This window comes from Cyrtonyx montezumae, unplaced genomic scaffold (assembly GCF_038088225.1).
Source record: "Cyrtonyx montezumae isolate F1298 unplaced genomic scaffold, pur_monq_1.0 scaffold_4, whole genome shotgun sequence".
Classification (NCBI taxonomy): Eukaryota; Metazoa; Chordata; class Aves; order Galliformes; family Odontophoridae; genus Cyrtonyx; species Cyrtonyx montezumae.
The window spans coordinates 6,315,033-6,336,721 of record NW_027072045.1 but is presented as its reverse complement, the minus strand read 5'-3'; the positions used below and the strand labels follow the sequence as shown (position 1 = coordinate 6,336,721).

General features: G+C 40.3%; 1 protein-coding gene across 1 annotated transcript; it reads left to right on the top strand.

Moving 5' to 3' along the window:
* Positions 1 to 6,820: 6,820 nt before the first annotated feature.
* On the top strand, positions 6,821 to 20,752 carry LOC136054760 (pancreatic lipase-related protein 2-like). Its single transcript, XM_065746133.1, has 12 exons — positions 6,821 to 6,869; positions 8,470 to 8,624; positions 9,896 to 10,021; positions 11,371 to 11,505; positions 12,401 to 12,509; positions 13,674 to 13,793; positions 14,025 to 14,147; positions 16,419 to 16,534; positions 18,304 to 18,433; positions 19,658 to 19,769; positions 20,168 to 20,330; positions 20,459 to 20,752. The coding sequence occupies exons 1-12, from the start codon at positions 6,821 to 6,823 to the stop codon at positions 20,750 to 20,752; spliced, it is 1,632 nt and encodes a 543-aa protein (XP_065602205.1).
* The last annotated feature ends 937 nt before the right edge of the window (positions 20,753 to 21,689 follow it).

Below are 21,689 nucleotides of genomic sequence, written 5' to 3'. Positions count from 1 at the left end.
CAACTGTGGATAATGATGCTGGTATTCAGACATCAACCCAGCTAATTTTGGATGGATGTCTCAGCCATTGAAGGGGCCCTCTAAGAAAATGAGGCCATGATTCTGTTCACAAGAGGAATCGTTTTTGAAACAGATTACCTTTATCAATTCTCTGAAAGTACATATTGCTTCAGTTTGAGGTGTATGAATGTTTATAGCAGACACAGGAATAACTGCAGTGTAAAAGAAGTAATAATTTCAATCACTCCATTTCAGAAGTTTGTAAAGTTATATTGCAAAGTGGGATATTATAATAGTTTCAGTGATGAAATTCCAGTGGGATAAAGAGTGCAGCTGAGATCTACAAAGGATAAATCAATTTATCTGGCACACAATTTTTACCACTAAGATCACTGAGACCACTAAGATCATCCAGCCCAACCATCAGCTCAGCCCCACCATACCCACTGTGCCCATCAGCACCACATCTCCACAGTTCTTGAACCCCCCCAGGGACAGTGCCTCCCCCAGCTTCCTGGGCAGCCTGTGCCAGTGCCTCACCACTCTTTCTGAGAGGAAATTTTTCTTAATATCAAACCTGAACCTCCCCTGGCACAACTTAAGGCCATTACCTCTTGTCCTTGTCAACATGAACCCACACACAAACCAGCTCTAGGAGCTTTTATTCCTCAGTTCTTCACACCTGACTGAAAGCAATGGCAAGAACTTCAGCTGACTGCAAAAAGAGGTGGAGCCCAGTCGACGTTATGAAATATTCCAGTTAAACTTATTTAGATCTAATTGTTGTGATAATGCCTTTATATATTGCATGCTGAGCTGATTGCAGCATTCCACTCCCACATTCATTACACATAAAATGACTTTGTGATCATGTCGCATGCCACTCTCATTTGGGATAGCCTTTTTCAACACCGTATTTAAATAACAATTTTCTCTGATCCTCATGGCGTCAGAATCCAAAGGCTTAGCATCTAAACGGCAGTGCTCAATTTTCCTGAAATTCTGTTGAACATGACACTGATCCAGCTGGCCTGCCAGGCAAAAAGGTGCCATCCTGCAGCTCACTCAGTGCATTTACAGGAAAAGAAGTACAAATTACTTACTTTTCTTCACAGCCCTCCCTGTATTGGCTGGCTTCACTCAAATAAGTGATGAGGGACCTTCCAAAAACAGCAGAAGGTGTGAATGCTTCTGTTAAAACCTGACTTAACTCTAATAGTGCTCTCCAGAGGAGGGGCAAAACAGGACATGCACAAACCCACAGTGCAGGATAAAGGATGCCGACAAAAGCAGTACACAGTTTTACTAAATCATTACATGGGTTGCCAAACCACAAGTAGTTAAGAACCTGAAGATAGTGAGACAAACATGGCAACACCTTTACGTAAACCTGTACTGGACCAAAGCTAGAGGAAGTGCAGGGAAACAAAAACAGTGCTTGTGAAATAGCAACCAAACCCACATAAACAAGGCCACGTACAACATAAAAGGCCTGTTATGAAGCCACGTAGTTATTACACGAGTTGTTTCTATTTAAGAGCAGCTAACGGCTTGTATACGTTAAGATCACTATTTGGCACTATCATTCTTTTTTCAGCGTGGAGTGCTCTGCTCCAAAAACTGCAAACAATGAGAAAAATGAGATGCAAGGATAGTTAAAAATCCAATTAAGGCTGAAATATACAGAAATCTGTCAAGACACGGGGAACCACAGAATGATTGTGTCTTTACCTTTAGTCTTCGGAGTTCCAGAAATAAACTGATTAGAATTTAATTGAGATACAGAAAATATGTCAGCCAATCCGCAAACTATTGTTATTTAATATGAATTCCTTCATTTCAAGCAAATAGCAATTAAGAAATAAAAAAATACTACGCCATGAGGCATAGTATTTCAGTGATTGTGCATGCAGGCAGAGTTGTCCCTCATGAAGGACAGCCTTTCTGTGCTACCAATAATCAATCAAGTTTAATTAAGACATTTTAAAACTCAGACATAAATTCAAAGGCCTTCAGCTAGAGCATCCATTCCACCACTTCATGTAATCCTTAAAGCATGTAACAAAATTAATCATGATCAATTACAATTCATTTAGCATAGCCTTCTCCAACAGGGTTGTCGAGAACAGCTATGGCTTTTCCATTCATCTGTGAGATCCATTTTATATGGTATTTAACTGTCTTTTCTTGAACTAATTTCCAACTTCTAAAAGTACAAATACAATAATTTCAAGGTAAAAGGCTAATGAGAGGAAGAAAGAAATGCCTGTTTGTTCGGGAAAAGCACAAAAGTTACGAATATCTTCTATCACTTTGTGACTATAGACAGCTACTGTAACTTCTGAAATTTAGATTAACACATACAGTGTCATAATGCCTTAAAACACTTGCTAGAGGAAACACCACAGTTTTTATTTTTATTACATTATTGTTTCCTCTTTTGTACTTTTAAATTCAATACTGTCCTCAGTAGAAGAATGTTTCAGCACAGAAGTGACAAAAAGCTACCTCACTTGTAATTCTTTCTTGCAACAGTTGAAGAAATAACCGCAGGAGGAAATTTATTGTGTCTAAGATAAAAATTTCAGAACACACTTGGAGTAAACCAGTCTAACTGGTGAATGCAATCAGTGGCCTTCTGCGTCTGCTTTGAATATCCAGCCTAGGCTCTTGCATTCTGCAAGCAGCTGCAATATGAGGGCAAACTGTTGCTAATCTGATGGTTATTAGCAACTGCACCACTGCTGTGTGAAAATAGTACAGTGCATGTCCTAAAGCTTGAGATCACTAATGCTTTTTGAATTCTTTTATTCTCTCACTTGTTCTGGGCCGAAGGATATTTTATCAAACTCAGTGCGACTTTTTTTTTCCTTTTTTTTTTTCAGTCAAAATTTGATGTTACTGAATTCTGCCAAAAGGAAGTTAAACAGTACTAGCATTGGAAGTAGATTTTATCTCTACTCTCTGACATTGACAAAATGGAGCTAAACTCAGAAACATTACAGACCAAATCTTACAGTATCTCTAAGCTCACATGGAGAAATACAAGAGAAAAAAAATGTGGGCTTCTATTGGAAGTATAAATAAATCACATAACTGTCAGCTTAAATGGTATTAAAATACAAAGCAAGTGAAATTTAACATTTGATGCTCTTCCTCTATTTATGAATTATTTACTCTTTGAGTGATCCCAATAAGATTAGCATTAATAAAGTTATTAGAAGCTGGATCATAATGAAGGATAATAAGAAGTGGAATGAGAAGTTTGTTTCCTAGATCCTCTGGAAGAGGAGGGAAAAAAATTAGTTATCCCAGAAATAAGATGGGTACATGAATGAGTTCTATAACACTAAGGCAAATAACTCTGAAGTAGTTAACCCAATTACAGTGAAAAGTCTTCCAGAAACAGACAGGGAAGTGCTGACAACTAGCAATATTGCTGAGCTATGAGCTTTCCTGACATTAGTAAATGAGCATGAAAAACCCATTTCATGCTTGTCTGCTGGATACAAATATGAAGATGCCTTGCCCTCCCAGCAACCTCTTCTCAAACACTGGAGGAGAGCTGTCACGTCTGACAGCCTGCAAAAAGGCAGATGAACTTTGTTAAACATCCACTTCGTGTACTGAGCAAAGCCTATAGCAGTGAAGCTCCCATCAATGCTCAGTGCCAGCTGGAAGGATCATCTACAAGGTCTTCGTGGTGTGCAGCTTTGCATCCAGATACAATAGCCACCATTCTAGGTAAAACCAAGAGACCTAAGCATCTTGTCATTCTAGTGTTAATTTGGCAAAGTCACAACATCTTGTAATTGATATGATGTTTTTGCCATTAGACTGCTGTTAGAGTCCACACAGCAGCAGGGGGTTGAGGTAGGTTTCAGTTCCAGAAAGGCTTCTTAATGTAATGGATAAGCCAATTTTTTTTACCTTCCCAGAGAGCATATGCACAAAAATACTCTAATTAAAGGTAAGATTTGTGAATTAAGTAACAATAATAATTTATTAAACCAAATGGACTAGTTTAAAAGTTCGAGAGAGTGCTCCAGCAGTAAACTTCTGAAGTGGGAAGAAATTGTGAGGATAAAATGAAATGAGGATTTGATCTAGTATTATTATAAGTGACAGGTGAATAGGTAAATTATTATAGGTAGTAGAGTTAAATCAGAAGCAGGTTATGTAGATTAGATACTAATTTTGTGGGGAGCAAGGGCTTTGTGGTGTCTAATGAATCAGCCTTTCTGAGTTTGTCTGACAAAAACACAAACATCCACTCCCTTTAATTTTGAAATTGTACAACACATCTGAAAATACCACATACTATACATCACAGATCTGAGCACTTACAGCTATCACCAACTCCAATTTCTACCAAGATGACCTGGGATAACTTAGATGTAGCTTCTTTTTGTATGTACACTTCATTTAGCCATTTCTCCTGAAAGACTGGTTGGGATTTTTGCTCTGAACACTACAGATGATGTAATTAATGGACATATCAGTACCCTATCCTATCTGTATCCCTATCTGTAATTGTGTAAAGAGAAAATAATTCAAATTTGAACATGAATCATTTAACAATTTGCTGGATTAACTTGGGCCTGAAATGAGAAAACATCAGCTACATAACAACCTGCCTTCTTAATTTTCTGCTAAGGATATGGGGCGCAGGTATTTAGGGTCTACTTGCTTTTACAGTCCATACCTAAAGTAATTAGGTTAGATAGTTAGCCTAGTAATCTAGACTAACTAAACAAAAAAAGAAAAAGAAAAAGAAAAAAGAAAATCCATTTTTGAACCTAGCACCTCTTAGAATCACTTAAACCCCTTTCATATCTCATTACGTTAGACAGGACATAAGAGTCATCAGTCAGTGAAAAGGATTATACAAAAGGGAGTCTCCTCTTCCTTTACACCCTGTGCTTAGGAGGTGCCATAATAATCCAATAAAGGGTTTTGCATTAAAGTGCTGAGATGTGAGTTACTCACTGGTGTCTGCATACAGGAACAAAGATTTCTAGGAAGGTCTGATCAGAAATGTTAGTGTGCTAGTATGACAATACAGTTCTCCGTGAAAAGATGTTATAAATCTGAGCACTAAAAACTAAATTGGCTGCAGTTAATACAATTTAATTATGATGATCCATGGCAATTGGATGATGTGACAATCTGTCCAAGGAACTTTTCTCTCTTGGAAAGCATTCCTATCACCTTCTCAAAGAAGAGTCAGGTAATGCATCCACTAGCAAAATTACATATAAGATAACTATAAGATGAACAAGTAACAGAAAACAGAGCATGCAATTACATTCTTAACCCTTTTTCATACTTGTCTCTTTGATTTTTCTCTAGTAACAGCTTATACCTTGCAAACATACATGCTAGCTGATCTCTCAACACCTTTTTTTTGTGCTGATACAATCATCTGTCAAATACAAACTTGAAAAAGTTAAAGACTGAAATATTAAAGGCAGGGAACAGGTCCGAGTGGGGCGGTTTTGCTTTTAAATGTTTGGAACAGGATCCTAAAGCCTGGGACTCAGTGTCATGCAGAAAGCTGTAGCGAAGTCACCTGAATCCCAACTCAGCACTGCATGGAGACAGGGAGCCCAGCCGAGGGTGGGAGCCCCACTCCTGATGCTGAAAGGCTCCATGCTTCTTCACTCTTTGCCTTCCACTTCCCTGTATTTTCTCACTTTAAATTACCGACAAATGACAGTAACACCCTATTTGAAACTTTACATTAAAGAGGCGGAGTCTCGCAGCAACTGGTCTAAACTGGTTCCTGACATCTTAGCATTCCTGACACAACGATAGCACCAGGCAGCAAAGCCACAGATGCTGCACAGCAGTGAGAGGGTGAGTGCCCTGTCGGAAGGTGGGCCCAGACCTGTCCTGCTACCAGCTGGCTGCTCCAAAGGGCTCCTACAATAGCTGCAATCAGCCGAGGTGGACTCCAAGAACTCACATGAGCCTTGCCAAGGTAAATGAGATACACCTGAGCCAAGAGTATCTGAGGGACTCAAATCACAGTGGGCATGGGGTATTTCAGGCACTTCTCACTTTTTCTTCTTTTGGTCATGTTATATTCTGCACACTTTGTTAATGTGCAGTGTTTAGAAAACAAGTTATAAGTCAAACTGAATATGTATTATCTCACTAACGGTACCTCAGAAATTCCTCATCTTTCCTTTAAAGAAAAGTTACTAGTAGTAAGATTGCACATAAAATACATGCCCTACTTTACCTCAAAGTACTTGGCTGGCTCTGTGTACTCTGATGCTTCTGTATCAGCTAGAGATTAAGTGATCAAGTACTGATAAGTGTACAAGGCTGATAGTCTTGAAAACTCGCTTTGATCTTCGCTATTGGCATGATTTGGAAATGCTGATATTGTGTCTCAGTTCTTTTAAAACACAATCACTGAACAGCACTTCTTTGAGTAATTTTCTATTAAAGCCTAGAAGAAACTTTACTCTGTAAAAATAAATGTAGCAAATCCCTTAAGAAATTCATTCACTTGGACACGAGTTGCAGCTCTACAGGATAAGAAGCTTCTGTTTGTCAAGGTCAGGAGGACACTCAGTAAGAGATGCTGAGAGGATATCTTCTATACTCAATAATTCCATGGCAAATGAGGAAACCCGAAGATATATTCTTGAAACTTTGCTATCTTTAAGGAAATGATGGTTCTTTTGGCTCCAGTTCTCCTATGGTCACTATGACTTCTATTAATGAATCAAAGAAGCTCCTAGGTGAATTCTGGATTTATTTTTAATTAAGCATAAATTGTGTTGTTGTTTTGTTTTCTATGCTTTAGATGCTTGCAGTATGGCTCACTACTATTTATCTTCTTGTTGCAGCCAAAGGTAAGATACATAGCTGATAAAACCCACAAACAGCAAAAATTGCTGTGTGCAGTTTACACCAGAATAACTGCATTTCAGAAGAGGAACATGCTTTGGAATGGATATAATTGACTTCTTCATTAGCAGTAATTAATTCTGACATGCCTTTAACACATTTAACGTATCATTCTAAGTCTTTAAGGGTTTTGTAGCTAGAAGAAAGAAAGAGAGCTAGAAAGGTATTTTTATATACTAATGGATTCTAAAATTCTTCCTGAACTGTTTCTTACCCACTCCAACCACCCAGGAGCATTTATGGCAGCTACAGCACTGGTAATGCCAGCCAAGGTACACTCTCTGCATGGCACTATGCAGAGAACAAGGAAATAGTCCTGGTCTCATACATCTCCTTACTAATAGGAAAGGATAACTCCATTGAGATGGATACACAGGGACAAAAAGGGGAAACAGTGAAACACAATCCAGAATTTCCCTATCATCATAGGAAAAGAACCTTTGAAAATGACATAATCTCTACTGAAGTCCTGAATTACAGCTCTACAATCAAGTATTTCCAATGCACAGTGTCCTACCCTGCATTTTGTATCAAGTTACAAATAGTCATGGTCTAATGCATTCTGGTTCTGTCACCCACACACAGTAACAATAGCTATCTTTGTTTCCATTGTCTTTTTGTAACCATAAAAATGACTTGCAATTCCATAACTGTTGTGTTATCATTATGGATAAAGGATGGCATTGAATGGCAACACCCATATGTCACATTTACATTATTAGTTTATTAAAGCCACCACATAAATTGAGAAACTGTTGCCTTATAGGAACAGATCACACCTCCCTGGGCTGGGCTGTGCTCTAGGCTTGCACTTAGATTCACAGGATCGTAGAATTATCAAGGTTGGATATAATGATCCAACCATCAACCTACCAGCAATATTGCCCCCTATATCACGTCCCTCAGTGCCACAAGTACCTTTCTTTTGAAAGCCCTCAGTCCAGTGACTCCACCTCCTCCCTGGGCAGCCTTATCACTCCTTCAGAGAAAAAGATTTCCCTCATATCCAACCTGAACCTCCTCTGGCAAAACATGAGGCCATTTTCTCTCATCCTATCGACTTCATAGCTTCCACTGAATCCTTGCAACGATAAAACTTAAGGAAGGTGGTTTGCATAAGTGGTAAAGCAACTAGTAGTGTATGTTTTAATGTTTTGAGCTTTTCTTTTGTCTTTAATTCTTGCACAAGAAGAAGCAATTTACATAAACCCCAGAGCATTAGCACTAAATGAAGGAGTACTCTGAGCAGGCAGCAGAAGCTGGTTTGTTCTCAGGGTACGGAAAGGATCCAGGAGTTTTTGTCTTTTTGTCTTTTTCTGGAGGCTGTTTTAACAGTATATTAGATAAACAAACCATGCTTTCTCCTGGGCTCACCAAACTGAATTCTAGGCTGTGCATCATGCACATGAACACAAACAGAGCCCGCAATGAAAACAAGCAGGTGGCATGCTGATTTGAACCATTGTCCTGTCGGCTTCTCGTCAAGGGTCAGCAGCCTGGCCTGATGCATTCCTAGTGCACTGACACTGTTTTTGTGTGCCCCAGGAAGGGAAGTGTGCTATGACAGGCTCGGGTGCTTTACCGACAACCCCCCTTGGTCTGGAATCCCAGGCAGAGAACTGGCAGGTGTGCCCAGCTCTCCAGCAGCTGTGAACACCAATTTCTACCTTTGCACTAGAGACAACATCGGCAACCACCAAGTAAGAAACTGTTTCTTTTCTCCTATGCCTTTACTCGTAAGTCTCCCAGGAGAAGCCCTGATCCATATTCAACAATATATACATGGCTCAAATTCAGTTTCGGTTTTATCATTATAAATCCAGAGGCAGGCAAGGCACTGTAGAAGGAAAGCTCAGTTTGGATCCCATGTCTCAGCTGAAAAATATATTTCAGGCCCACACACACCTACCAGATCCTTTTAACAATATATGGTTGGTCTCAGAGACCCTGCTCATGGAAGGTTAATACTGAGCCCTAAGAGAAGGTAGGGAAGATAAGGGAAGATTGGGAAATTGACAGTGTTCATCAGAGATGGGAAAGAAAATGGGATGAAAAATTAAAGGAAAAATTAGAGAGGAGAAGAGGAAAGTGAAGGAAAACATGAGGAAGAGAATGACCATCACTGTGAATTTTATTTGGACAAAGCATAAGGATAAATGAAGTACTTTAATATTAAGAAATGTGCAGGGGCTGCTTTGCTGTTGTTATTTTGAAGAAAAACTTTACAGTTGCTTTGTTTGCTTATTTTTTTTTTTATAAATGACAGTCACAAACAGTGGAGGCGTTAATAACATCTCCTCTTTGAGTCACCTATGAACAAGACCAGCATCTCCAACTGAGAAAGCCTGAGAGGTTTTTACTTGAATCAATCTTTCACTGAAGGTCATGTGTGTGCTAATTCACGCATGACACTCTTCTTAAGCTTACCAAACTAGAACAGAAAATACCTCAGTGTCAAGTTTCAAAACAACGCAGTATTCAGAATTTGATTCTAACAAAAATAATGTTTTCCCTCTCCTTAAAGCCCTGAACACCCACAGCCTCTGATGTACTTCTTCATATTGTCTGGGTTATCGTTAAGACATGATATGAATAAGATGAGAGATGAAACTATGAAAGAGGGAAAGAGAGGAGAGGAAAGAAGAAAGATGTGCACAGATTCAAAGCCAACCTCGCAGAAGAATTCTATTTCTGTGATAAATGTTGATAGAACCTTACATTTACACAACACCTTGTACCAGTGTATCGCAAAGCACTGAGCAAAGGATGCCAGTATTACTAGTTTGATTACCCAGGAGTTGATTTTGTTGAAGCCGTTAACTGACGTTCCTGAGCATAGTTCAGGATCAGGAACAAGACCTATCTGTTCAGATTTGAGAACTAAGCCTTAACTATTGGGTTACTTTGCCCTGTATCGGTGTGCACTGCCACAGAACATTCACGTTGCTGATGTTTGTTTGTTTTGACACAGACAATTTCTGCTTCAAATTCCTCAACTATCAAAACTTCAAACTTTCGAGCACACAGGAAAACTCGCTTCATTATACACGGACACCTTGCTGGAGCAGACCTGCCCTGGATAGCAAGCATGTGCAGAGTACGGTGCCATCAAACTTTCACTTGAAAGTGCAAAGATCCATACACTCTCCCAATTAAGTGGCTTATGATTCCCATCTAAAACTTACTTTTCTGTTTTCGTGTTAATTCAGGGAATACATTGACGGCAACCTTAGAAACAAGTTCAGCTTCACAAGACTGCCCTCCTGTTCCTAGCTATGAGCACAGTGCACTTTAGCCTCCTGCTAAGTGCCCTTTTGCTGCATTCACCTCCATGGTGAAAACTATAATTGATTGTTTTTCAATTCCTTGACAATAATAACAGGGAAAAAGACACTTTCTCACCTCAGCTAAGGTTCAAAATAAGCATTGCAGATTGAGTGAGACATTTGGTCTACAGACTCCATTTTTTTTAGGTGTACTTCAAAAATGAAATTGTTTCAAAATGAGCCATCAGAAACTTCCCTTGCCTGAGGTGTCAAAATAGAATAGTTTGTTTAAATTGAGTTTGGAGGCTGAACACTTCAAGCACTTGAATACAACTTTGTGAATCCCATTAGATGATCCAGATGTATACATTTTCAAGACTAGAGCTTGGACAATAAAAAAATAAATCATCCTCTTTTTCTAACTGGGGTGCTAAGATAAGCTGATCCCCTATAACCAACAAGAGCAGCTGAGATGGAAAACAACTAAAACTGCTGTGTGACAAACCTGCAGCATTCAAACCTGCCTCTGCTCTGCCTCCTTGTGTTGATTCTGCAGCACTAACAGGAAAAAGGTGCATCTTTAACAGCCACACAAACATAGCAAGTGCATACAGCATCATTTTGCAGTGCAACTTTCTGAATAAGAGCACGATGCAAGATTTAAGTTTCTAGGACATTATTAGGAAAACACGCTGCTAAACAGAATCCCCTAAGAGCAGTATAATTTTCTTTTCTTTCAAAATTAATCACCAGCCAAGTCCTGAGGATAAACCTATCCCCAGCTGTGCCAATCCCAAACAGGAGTTAGAATCGATGATCTGTATGGGTCCTTCCAAACTCAGAATAGTCTGTGATGCAATTTATCCTCACTACTCAACAGTGGGGTTCAGCCCCACTGACAAGAACCACCACTGCTCTCTGGACCTGCAGGCTGGTGCCTACTGATGTTCCACAGGCTTCTGTAAAGCCAGCACCGGGAGCAGAGCAGGAGAGCAAGGCAAGAGCTAAAAGAGACTCGTGATAGGAGCAGTATGCCAGTTCTGCAAGGGTGGGATGCAAAAATCGGTACTCAAAAGGGCTAAAGGGAGATCCCCACATACAGTAAAACTAATTATTATTTGTGTGTAACCTGGAAGTGTTGTACTTTATGATCGTTTCCTTCTGTTTCTACCCCTGACAGTTCATGTTTCATGTTGAAGATGTGAACTGCATTCTGACTGACTGGAGAGGTGGTTCCAGTGGTTTGTATACGGATGCAGTCAACAACGTCCGCATTGTGGGGGCTGAGCTGGTGTATCTTGTGAACTTGCTTGAGGTACAAGTAGGCCATGAATGCCAGTGGATAGTTGTCACCTCGTGATTTGATACAACACAGTCAGAAAATACAGAACTCAATACCCCAGCTGAAAATGTTATAAAAGGTCTCTAATCCTGCACAAACTGAAATGCTCCTCAGGATCTGGGTGGGGAAAAATCTCGATTGCATAAAGGCCACTATACTCACCCAGAGGGCATGGCATAGAAAAAGGAACTGAAAACCATAGGTCATTGTAGTTGCTGAACAGACAGGTTCAGGATGACTGGTACAGTCTGGATACAAAGAGTCAGAGGAGTCATTCACCTTCTGGATAGATATAACGTTACTTACAGGAGCTATGTACTGGACAAGGCCAAATGGCTTTAAACTAAAAGAGGAGATATTTAGGTAAGGTGTTAGGAAGAAATTCTTTATTCACAGAGCAGCGAGGCACTGGCAGTGCTGCCCATAAAAGCTGTGGATGCCCCATCCCTGAAGGCATTCAAGGCCAGGTTGAGTAGGGCCCTGAGCAGCCTGATCTGGTGGGGAGCAACCCTGCCTATGACAGGGGGTTGAATCTATATTGACTGTAAGGTCCTTTCCAACCTAAGCCATTTTGTGATTCAACAGATTATCTTTTCCTAATTTCTCTCTAAACAGCCCAATCCTAATGGAGGTTACAGTCTCCACAGGAGTAGGAATGTGTTGGGAATTTCTCTTCCACACCTTGGTACAGATTCACCTCCCACAGCAGTAACTTTCCAACTACAGCACTCTCCTTCATCGCTTGCCCCTGCTGGGGCACAGAGGTCTCAGTGGCATTCTGGTCATGAGGACAGGCTGCAATGCCTTTGAGACTTTACATCCCATTTAGTACCCTTGGATTTTTTTTCTTTTCCCTACGTCTTCACAGAAAGACTATGGATACTCTCCTGCCAACATTCATTTCATTGGCCACAGTCTTGGAGCACATGCTGCAGGGGAGGCAGGGAGACGAAAACCCGGCATTGGAAGAATAACAGGTACTGAAGCTATTTCAATTGTAAAACATTTATATTTTAATGCTACTTAAAAGAGAACCAATGTGTCACTGCTACCTAACAAACATGTTACAGACACTGTAACATGTGTTTCCTGTAACCACACAGCCAGCACATCACTTGAAGCCATTGCACATCCTATCCCGTGCCACTCATTTCACACGTCACCAGTCCTGGCTCTGAGAAAAGCTGAACTGCAACAGGAAGGTTAATCTCTCCCTACTGGGGCTAAAGGTGTGTTACTTTGCTCAGGTCATGCTGAGTTCCCCAGAGCACACTGCATATGGTCTTCAGCAATATCAAAGAGCTGGAAAAAGATACCATACAACATGTGAAATAACAGGCTTGTAAAACTTTAGCAACTCTTGATCATGTTTGGATTTAAAAGCTCACTCTATCATGATATTCCAGCAGGGAAGACTGAAAATCTGAAATGAAGAATTAAATCCCCTACATTCACTGTGTCATGGTGACACAATAAATAGCTGTGGGCACTCTCAAAACAAAAAAATACTACTCGCTGCAAAGCTATACAGGGAGGTGCAGCATCACAGCACAGTCCCACATCACAGTTTCTAAAGGTTCAGAATTTCCTGTTTCCCTTTCTCCTCCAACCAGTTCTTGGCTTTGCATGGACATTGCCTTGACTAGGCTGTGTGCACCGTATACAGCCACATACTTAGGGAGACTGGGATCAGAATCGTGCTTTGGTCAGAAAGAGAGTTGAGTGAAGTAAGAAGAGGGTAACTATTTCAAGCAGACTACTTTGCAAATGATAATAGCTTTTAGACCAAATAAAAGTTCTCAGACAAATACTCATGCTCATAACAGCGTATTGAAATTTAACATCTTTCAGTATCATGCAAAAAAACCCCACCAAACCAACCACCACCACATCTCTTCTTATGACATTATTCCCCAATAGTAACCACCCATCCCATTTTTACTTCACTGCAATGACACCATTCTATTAAAACCTGCCTTGGCTTTTTCTGGCTGTTACAAATACACATCAGCACAAAATAGATTTTTATACGAGGAATTAAGGTAAAAATGTAATGACATTTAGCATGTACACATTGCGTGTGATAAGTAAGTTATTATAAGTTATTATTTACATCATTACTCCCATCTCCTTTCATTTAGGTTTGGATCCAGCTGGACCTCTTTTCCAGTACACTCCCCCAACAGTCAGACTGGACCCTTCAGATGCAAAATTTGTGGATATAATTCACACTCATGCTGGTCATCTCTTCTTTGACTTTGGTAAGTTTTCACATGAAGGCCAGCACATACACAGAGATGGACTACAGCATATCATAGAGTGATCAGACTTCATCCTATCTGGATGCCCCAGCTCTGGAGGTGTTTGAAGCCAGGTTGGATGGGGCCCTGGGCAGTTCATCTGTTATGGGGCGACCAGCCCACAGGTATTGGAACTAGATGATCCCTTCCAACCTAAGCCATTCTATGATTTGATGATTTTACATATTTCAGCTCCTGGGATTCTTCAGACTTGTGGCCACCTGGATTTTTACCCAAATGGCGGGAAGAAAATGCCAGGGTGCAGGCAGCTTCGTGTACCTCCAGCAGTTCGGAACATCGATGACCTTATGAGAGGTTTGTATGTTGTAAAGAAGTAATGCTTCATTACAGCTGCAGCTTGAAAGATGAGTTTGCAGGCTGAGTTAAGGCAAAGCCTTTTGAATGTATTTATCGCTTATATATCTTAGATTTGGGTAATGCAAAAGTGACTGTTTTATAATCTGAGCTTCCCTTGCTACCAGGACATCAGTCCTAGTGTTATTGTGATCAAACATAGCACTAGCAGCTTTAGAATCTTCAAAGATACTAAAGAAGAAGATTTAGATTAGACCTGAGGAAACATTTTTTCTCTGAAAGAGTGGTCAGGCACTGGAATGGCCTGCCTAGGGAGGTGGGTGAGGCACCATCCCTAGCGCTGTTCAAGAAGCGTTTAGATGAGGTGCTAAGGGATTTGATTTAGTAGGTAGGGATAGTGATAGGAGGACGGTTGGACTAGATGATCTTGTAGGTCCTTTCCAACCTAATGAACCTATGAACCTATAAGGGGAACAGCACAAGCTTGAAAACATAGAAGGTGATCAAATGACCACTGAACTGATAGCTGATGCTCTCCAGCTAAAGCTGGGGAGTTTAATAAGATTTATTTCTAGGATAAAGCAAAATAGATGCCCCAAATCCTGTCTTCTAACCCTAACCTACTGAAATAAGAATACCTGTTATTCATCGCTACATGTTCTGAAATCTCGACCACTAGAAGGTAGCTGGCTCTCAAAAATGCTTGGCATCAACTGGTTTGAAAAGTTAGTTGAAAAGTTAGGAACCAAGATGGAATACTGCTATGAACAAAATCATTTGGAACCAGAACGCCTTCAGAAGTGATGGCATAAAAACATCTCCATTTTCAGCAAAAAATAAGTTTAAAAATTAAAAATTCATTAGGCTTCTTGACGTGTTTTGTGGTAAAAAACAAATCCAGCTCTACTGAATGCTAGCAGATGAAGTGGGTCATTCATGCAGTTCCTAACAATAGAGACAGCGTTAATTCCTGCCTCTCATACAAACTTTGCTTTGTGCATATCTCTTCTGTTTGATAATATTTACATGTATGCAGTGCTTTTATGTACAAAAGTGCCTTACAAATGCTATTTGGTAAGTTCTTTCTACAGCTTTTGATGCGGGACAGAGAGAGGTAATATGTTCCCTTTGTATAGATGTTAAGTGAATTTGGCACTAGCACAAAGTAAGCTTACCATAAGAGCTGAGATTTTTAAATGTAAAGCACAGACTCTTCTGAATTAGTTTTAAAGAAGGAACTATAAAGAAAACATACTCGGGAAACCTTGACGATCCAGGTTGTTTTCTGAGGAGCACAGATGGAAATACCTTTCGTTTTTATTTTTCTTTCCCTCTGCGTGAAGAACAAAGGGTTGACCAGTTGATACCTGGTCAACATCAACCAGTATGTCTTTAAGATGCATAAATATTGATGGGCAACTATAGGTGAAATTTTGATTCCACCACAAGCTGTGCCTCCTTGCAATTACTTCAGTGCCTCTACGATGTCACCCTATAATTGGGCAAAGTCCCCCCACACTGCAGCAGAGTGGAGCCTATTTTTATAGCTTAGTGTTGGTACATTGTGCTCAAATAAAGGAGAGGCTTCAGAGCTAATAAAGACAGTACTTATAACAAGGAACACAAATTGCACTTTCTTCTGCCTGCTCTGCATTAACAGCTCACAAATTTCACTCTGAGGGCAAAATGCACTTATTTCAAATAATTCTGACAAATTCGAGGACACGCTGCCAAGCATCTTGCTTTTCTGAGCATTTCACAGAATCACCAATGTCAAATGGCCGCAGATTTTTTAGAGCTTAAAAACACTGAAAGCCACTGAAGTTAAAATAATTACTATAATTATCTTTAATTCTAGAAGTGAGTGGAAACTGTGGTTTTACAAATTACCACGTTGCGATAATGGTAAGCAAATGAAAACTACTTCATAGTAACTACTGTATGTTTTGCAAATGCTACAACTATGAATTATTCCAGTCTTCAAAATATGAAAGGGAAGTTCTGCTAAGTCCTCCTCTGTTCTCATGTCAAGTTCAGGCAGCTGAGTGCATGCATCACAGGACCAGGGGCTGCAAAGGTCTGCCAGGTGCATCTCCACCTCCACGGGCTCCCACGTGGCACACACATGGGCAGCACCTTGCTCTTCTCCATCAGAAACGCAGATGTAGCTGCAAGAGTGCTTCGTGCCATAAAGGCCCCTACGTGCTGTTGTGGCATGGATTTTGTGGATGATGTGTAGCTTTAATGTTTTCCACGTGGGGTTATTCCCAGCATACAGATCACTTGGATGTGGACATAAAAGAAGCCTCCGGTATTATGCTGAAAGTATTATCACTCCAAATGGATTTGTTGGCTACCAGTGTGAAACATACCGAGATTTTATATCGGTGAGTATTGGGTACATGTTTATGAAGGAGGTAAGGTTATAGCTCTGCTCTTCTTTTCCTAGTAATTTCTGAGATGACATCTGGACTCCAGGTGACAGAATCAAAGGTAGCTCTGCTCCACTGACTGTCCTCATCCTCACAGCCATAATATAGAATCAGCAAACCCCAAAGCAGATTCAGAAGAAAATGAAGACAGTAAATGTACACAGTCTAAGCAGTTATAAAAAGAGATGAAGATTCAAGAGGGCTAGCGAGGGCTGGATTCAGCTGTGTAGGTTTGCTGTGAGGGGCATGGGCTTGCTGAAGGCAGCCCACTTAAACCAGTGCCACACAAATCTGCTGAAACCCATCATCAAGAGGACAGGTGCTGGATTTTGTCAACATCTAAACATCTGTAAACAACAATAAACACCCGCACTACTTAGAGTAGAGGAGACGAATGTTTACACTGCACAGCAGCGCCACATACAAAACTCAATTGCCACAATGAGGCACGAAGTCCTGGTGTTTCATGCCTGTCTAACTGGGTAGCCAAGTTTGGATTTAATTCCAAATAACTCATGGGTTAAGATGAAGACAGTTTGATAGGAGAGAAAAGAGAGGGGGAATTAAAAATAACTAAAAAAAAAAAGTCTAATCAAAAACGATGCACAATGCAATTGGTTACCACCAGATGTCCTCAAACAGCAGCACCCCCAAAGCCAGCTCCTACAGTCTTATTGTCCAGCATGACATCGTATGGAACAGGTACAATATGGGACATCCCTTTGGTCAGTCTTGGCAGTGCCCCCTCAGCCCCTTGGTGGCAGGGCAGCACAAGAAGCTGAAACATCTACGGCTCTGTTTAAGCACTGCTCAGCAACAATGCAAACATCAGTGCTATCAACACTATTCTCATCCTAAATCCAAAACAGAACCATACCAGCTACTAGAAATTAACTAGCTCAGACGAAACCAGGACATGCTGAGAAGTTGCCATTGCTTGTAGCGATTTTGCCACATAACTTGAAAGTCTATGTAATTCAGGACTTGAATAAAAAACAGAACCCCGTGCCATAAAGCAGTGAGAGGGAAATTATTTTGTAATTGAAGAATAGACAACAGATGATGCTTGTTTAGCCTTTTGTTCATCTAATGCACAAATACCCAAGGAACCACACATCCCAAATCTTACGGAACCTCTAACTGAATATCACAAAGTGTTTTTTTTTCTAGCTGAAATTGAACACATGCTTACCTTCGTCTCAATGTTAAATTCACATATTATGATTAATTTCACAGAAAAAAAAAAAAGACAAAGCAAATGAAATGCAGCCCCCAGCTTCAGTGTTCATATGCTTAAACACCATTGCCATCTGAGTGAGACACTCGGCTGGAGCCTCCTTGCCAGTGTGGTACCCGCTCCACAACAATCATGAGGCCACCTCAGTGGACCCTATGGCAGAGAAAAATGTTACCTGCATTTTACAGATCAGGCAGTAAGGTGCTGCATACAATAAGGCATTTACTCATGATCTCTGCAGAAATTAGGCCAGATTTTTAACTCATATTTTTCTGATATTTTTTTTTACACGAGGAAACAAGCAGACTGACCGTCTCAACTCCCTTTTCCACAACTCTGATGAATATTTAAAACATATGAAGAAGTCAAAAACAAGCACCTTTTCAAGCAAACTTGGGAAAAAAAGACTGAAATACCCTGTTCTTATTGCACTTTAAGCACTGGAATTAAAATGGATAACATCCTGTAACACACACTTTTTCTCCAGGGAGCCTGCTTCCCATGCCCGAAGGGAGGATGCCCACTGATGGGTCATTATGCTGATGTGTTCTCTCATAAAACTGAAAAAGAGCAGCAAAAGGTTTATTTAAACACTGGACCTCACTCTCCATTTGCTCGTAAGTGCTGGTGTTTGGATGATGAATTAGGAGTGGCAATTAAGGCACTTCTAGAGAAATCCAAGGGGGTTAGAGATGCTCTGTACAATATCTGGAGTTTTATGCCTGTTCAGAGTATGGAATATCAGCCCTGTTTGGATAAGGGTGAGATAATTACAGAATCTGATGCCTACCTGTGGTTTAGAAACCAATTTTTGCCAGGTTTTGTTAGCTGAATAATGGGTTCAAAAGCTCCATAAAGCTGGAGGTGAGAGGAACGTTATGCGGAAAGTGCAAAATTTCATAGCAAAAAAGTTGTGCTGCTTTCATTGACAAAACTTTATGAACAAGGTAATTTCAGGGTATTTTTGCAAAGCTCATCAAGTCACAATGATGAGGGGTAATAAGGAATTGTAATTTTAATTGTGATCAATTCCACAGAACTGGGAAATAAGGAAATTTGTAAACAAGATGTAATCCATCCCAGATGATGAACTGCAACATCAACTTATACATGAGATAAGGTCTTTGAGGACATCATTCAATAAGCACTAGAATATGAAAGCAAAACTAGGTACAAAAAAATCTTATGTTGCATCTTGAGAAAAGCAAAAAGAAGAAAAAAAATGAGTGCAGAGAAAGTAGGTGATTCTTAAATCTGAATGAATACATTAATGTCAACATCTATACTGCTGGGTTTATAGAAACCATGGCCCAGTGTGGGTGAAGAGATTCTCCTTTACTAGCTCAAACTAAAGCTATCACAAGAACTTCCCAGAATGGGGTCACTTGAAATCGATGTGCACTAAGGTATGTGAGGCTGTGCTTCTGCCTTAGGAAGACATGCACGTTGCAGGATCTTCTAACCAAGGTTAATCCAGTTTAAGAAAACATTTAATTCTTCATATTTCAGTGTTGAAGTGCTATTCCCCACACCCAAATTGCTCCAAAGTGCAAGAAATCACAAAATGAAAACATAGTCTTCGTGGAGTGTTGTCCAAAGCAAATTAAATACGTATCACAGCTAGGAAGCCAGGAAAGGTTGGAACTGTAGTTTACAACACTGTCAAGTAAATTAGTATCACCAGAGTCATGCAGAACTAACATTTGTCTTAATAAAGACAGAGGTATTCTGTCTGCTTTACCAGCACATCCGTGCAAACCTCTCCTCTCCCTGAAAAACACTGAAACACGAGGGAAAGAAGTACCTTCATAACAACCATCTATTTCCTTTCGTTTTCAAAGGCTGGCGAAAAGAGATACGTGTCAGACTATCTGCAACGGAAACCATGAAGGGAAATATAGATGTAGCCTTGACTGGAACTAATGGGATCAGGAGAAAATACACAATTGACAAGTAAGCACAACATGACTGGTAAAAAACTCGTTATCATACGGACTTTATAATATCTCTTTTTAGGTCTTGTTCTTAGTGATCTGTGACCTACACTGGTAATAAAAGCAGCTGATAAGTAGTCAGAGGTCCCTGTGCTACAGACAGTGGTCAAAATGTGCTTGCTGCTCTCTCTCTATTTTTACTTCTTTCTGGACAAAGGTTAGCATAGCAAGGAGGGAAAGAGCAAAGAGTTCTGGGGGGGGCTACTGCTGGTCTCAGATGTGTCTTCGCAGATCAAAGATGACAAAGCTGAACGATGTACAGCCACGTGATCACTGCATGTTAGCATCCAGAAAGGCATGGAAATGCAAACATCTAACTCATCTGCATGCTTCATTTTTGTGCTCATCTTTTGGCAGGGGAACTTTCAAGCCAGGCAACACATACTTGAACTATATTGATACAGACATTTCTGGGAACATTTCAAAAGTTGAGTTCCTCTGGAAAAAGCATCTAGGTCATGTACACCGAGGCTGCATGGGAGCAGAAGAAGTCATAATAATATCTGGGGGAGATGGAAATGTGTGAGTATGCAGTCCAATCGTGTTTTCTTTCATGGCTCTGGAAAAAAAAAAAAAAAGAAAGAAAGAAAACAGAAGAAGTCCTACTGTGCTGACATCCATTTCCTCACATCTTTTTCCTGTTGCCAGGTCTGCATTCTGTGGGCATGGATCTGTGCAGCCAAGCACGTGGCAGACCCTGACGCTTTGCTAGAGCTGGGGGAGGAATGCCGTGGCTCTGGAGAATCACAAAAATCATGCTATTTCAGCCAGGCTATTGGTGAAGCTCCTCCAGCAGAGTTGGAGAATTTACACTGCCCAGTACAAAATATCTATTTCAAAATCAGTGCTGTCTGCTTGTATTCAAACAGAGGAGCTACACCGCCCTTCCTCCCTGAAGAACAGCGTTACAGCAACACATCCACGAGGCTGCTTAGGAGCTAGGACAGCATACCAAGTTGCACAGTATACCCTGAGAAACTCAAGCATCACAGATTGCCACCTGTCAAGTAGGACAGCTGAATGCACAGCAGAACATTTAGTGGTTGCCATTTTCATTCACCTGCTCTACTGAACTCTGCTTAAGTCCAGATGAGCTAGGGCTTTTTCTCTGTACCTGGAATAGGTACCTTCTTTATGTACTATTAATAATGTACTATTGAGAATATTAAATTTTCTGGCAGCCTTCAAAGTAATAATTTTCTCTTTACCAATGATGCTGAATTTTCCAGCTGTACTCTGCCTTTCGAAAGCCAGAAAAACTTTAAGACCTCCCATGGTTTTAGGGAAATTATCTTGGGAAAATAATTAGGATCACAGTTATTCTCCTTGTATAAGGAACGTAATATGTCCCTTTCTGAGATACAGAACTTCCCCACGTGGGAATTCTGATGATGCTGAAGTTAAGCCTGAGCTGCAGTGTTTGCATTTGAACATTTTGATTATATTATTTAATAAAACCAGGATACTGACTGTTTTGGTTTCAAAAGAAGCTCCCCACAAAAGTCCTTTTGGATTTTGTTACCCACTGAGAATTAAGAAATATGGCAAATTGGTAAACTTCATAAGAGGTTTGCAATTTGGACACAGAAATCCTATGTGGGAATTATGTTGGGCAACGCTGCTCTGTCCCATCCCAACTGGATATTCCAGAATAGTTCCGATGAGGTTCACCAGAAGGTGTTAATGAGGTGAGTTACACAAGGCTAAACATGAGTGATAAACAGGTATGTTTTAAATTATTCAGCAATAATGTTGAGATAGCAGAATTCAGTCACCTCTCCTGAGATTTGCCAGAGGAGATTGCTTAGGAGGTTAGTGGTAAAGTTCACAAATCATCTGCCCACCTTTTCAGGTTCCCTGCCTTGGTGCACTCACCATC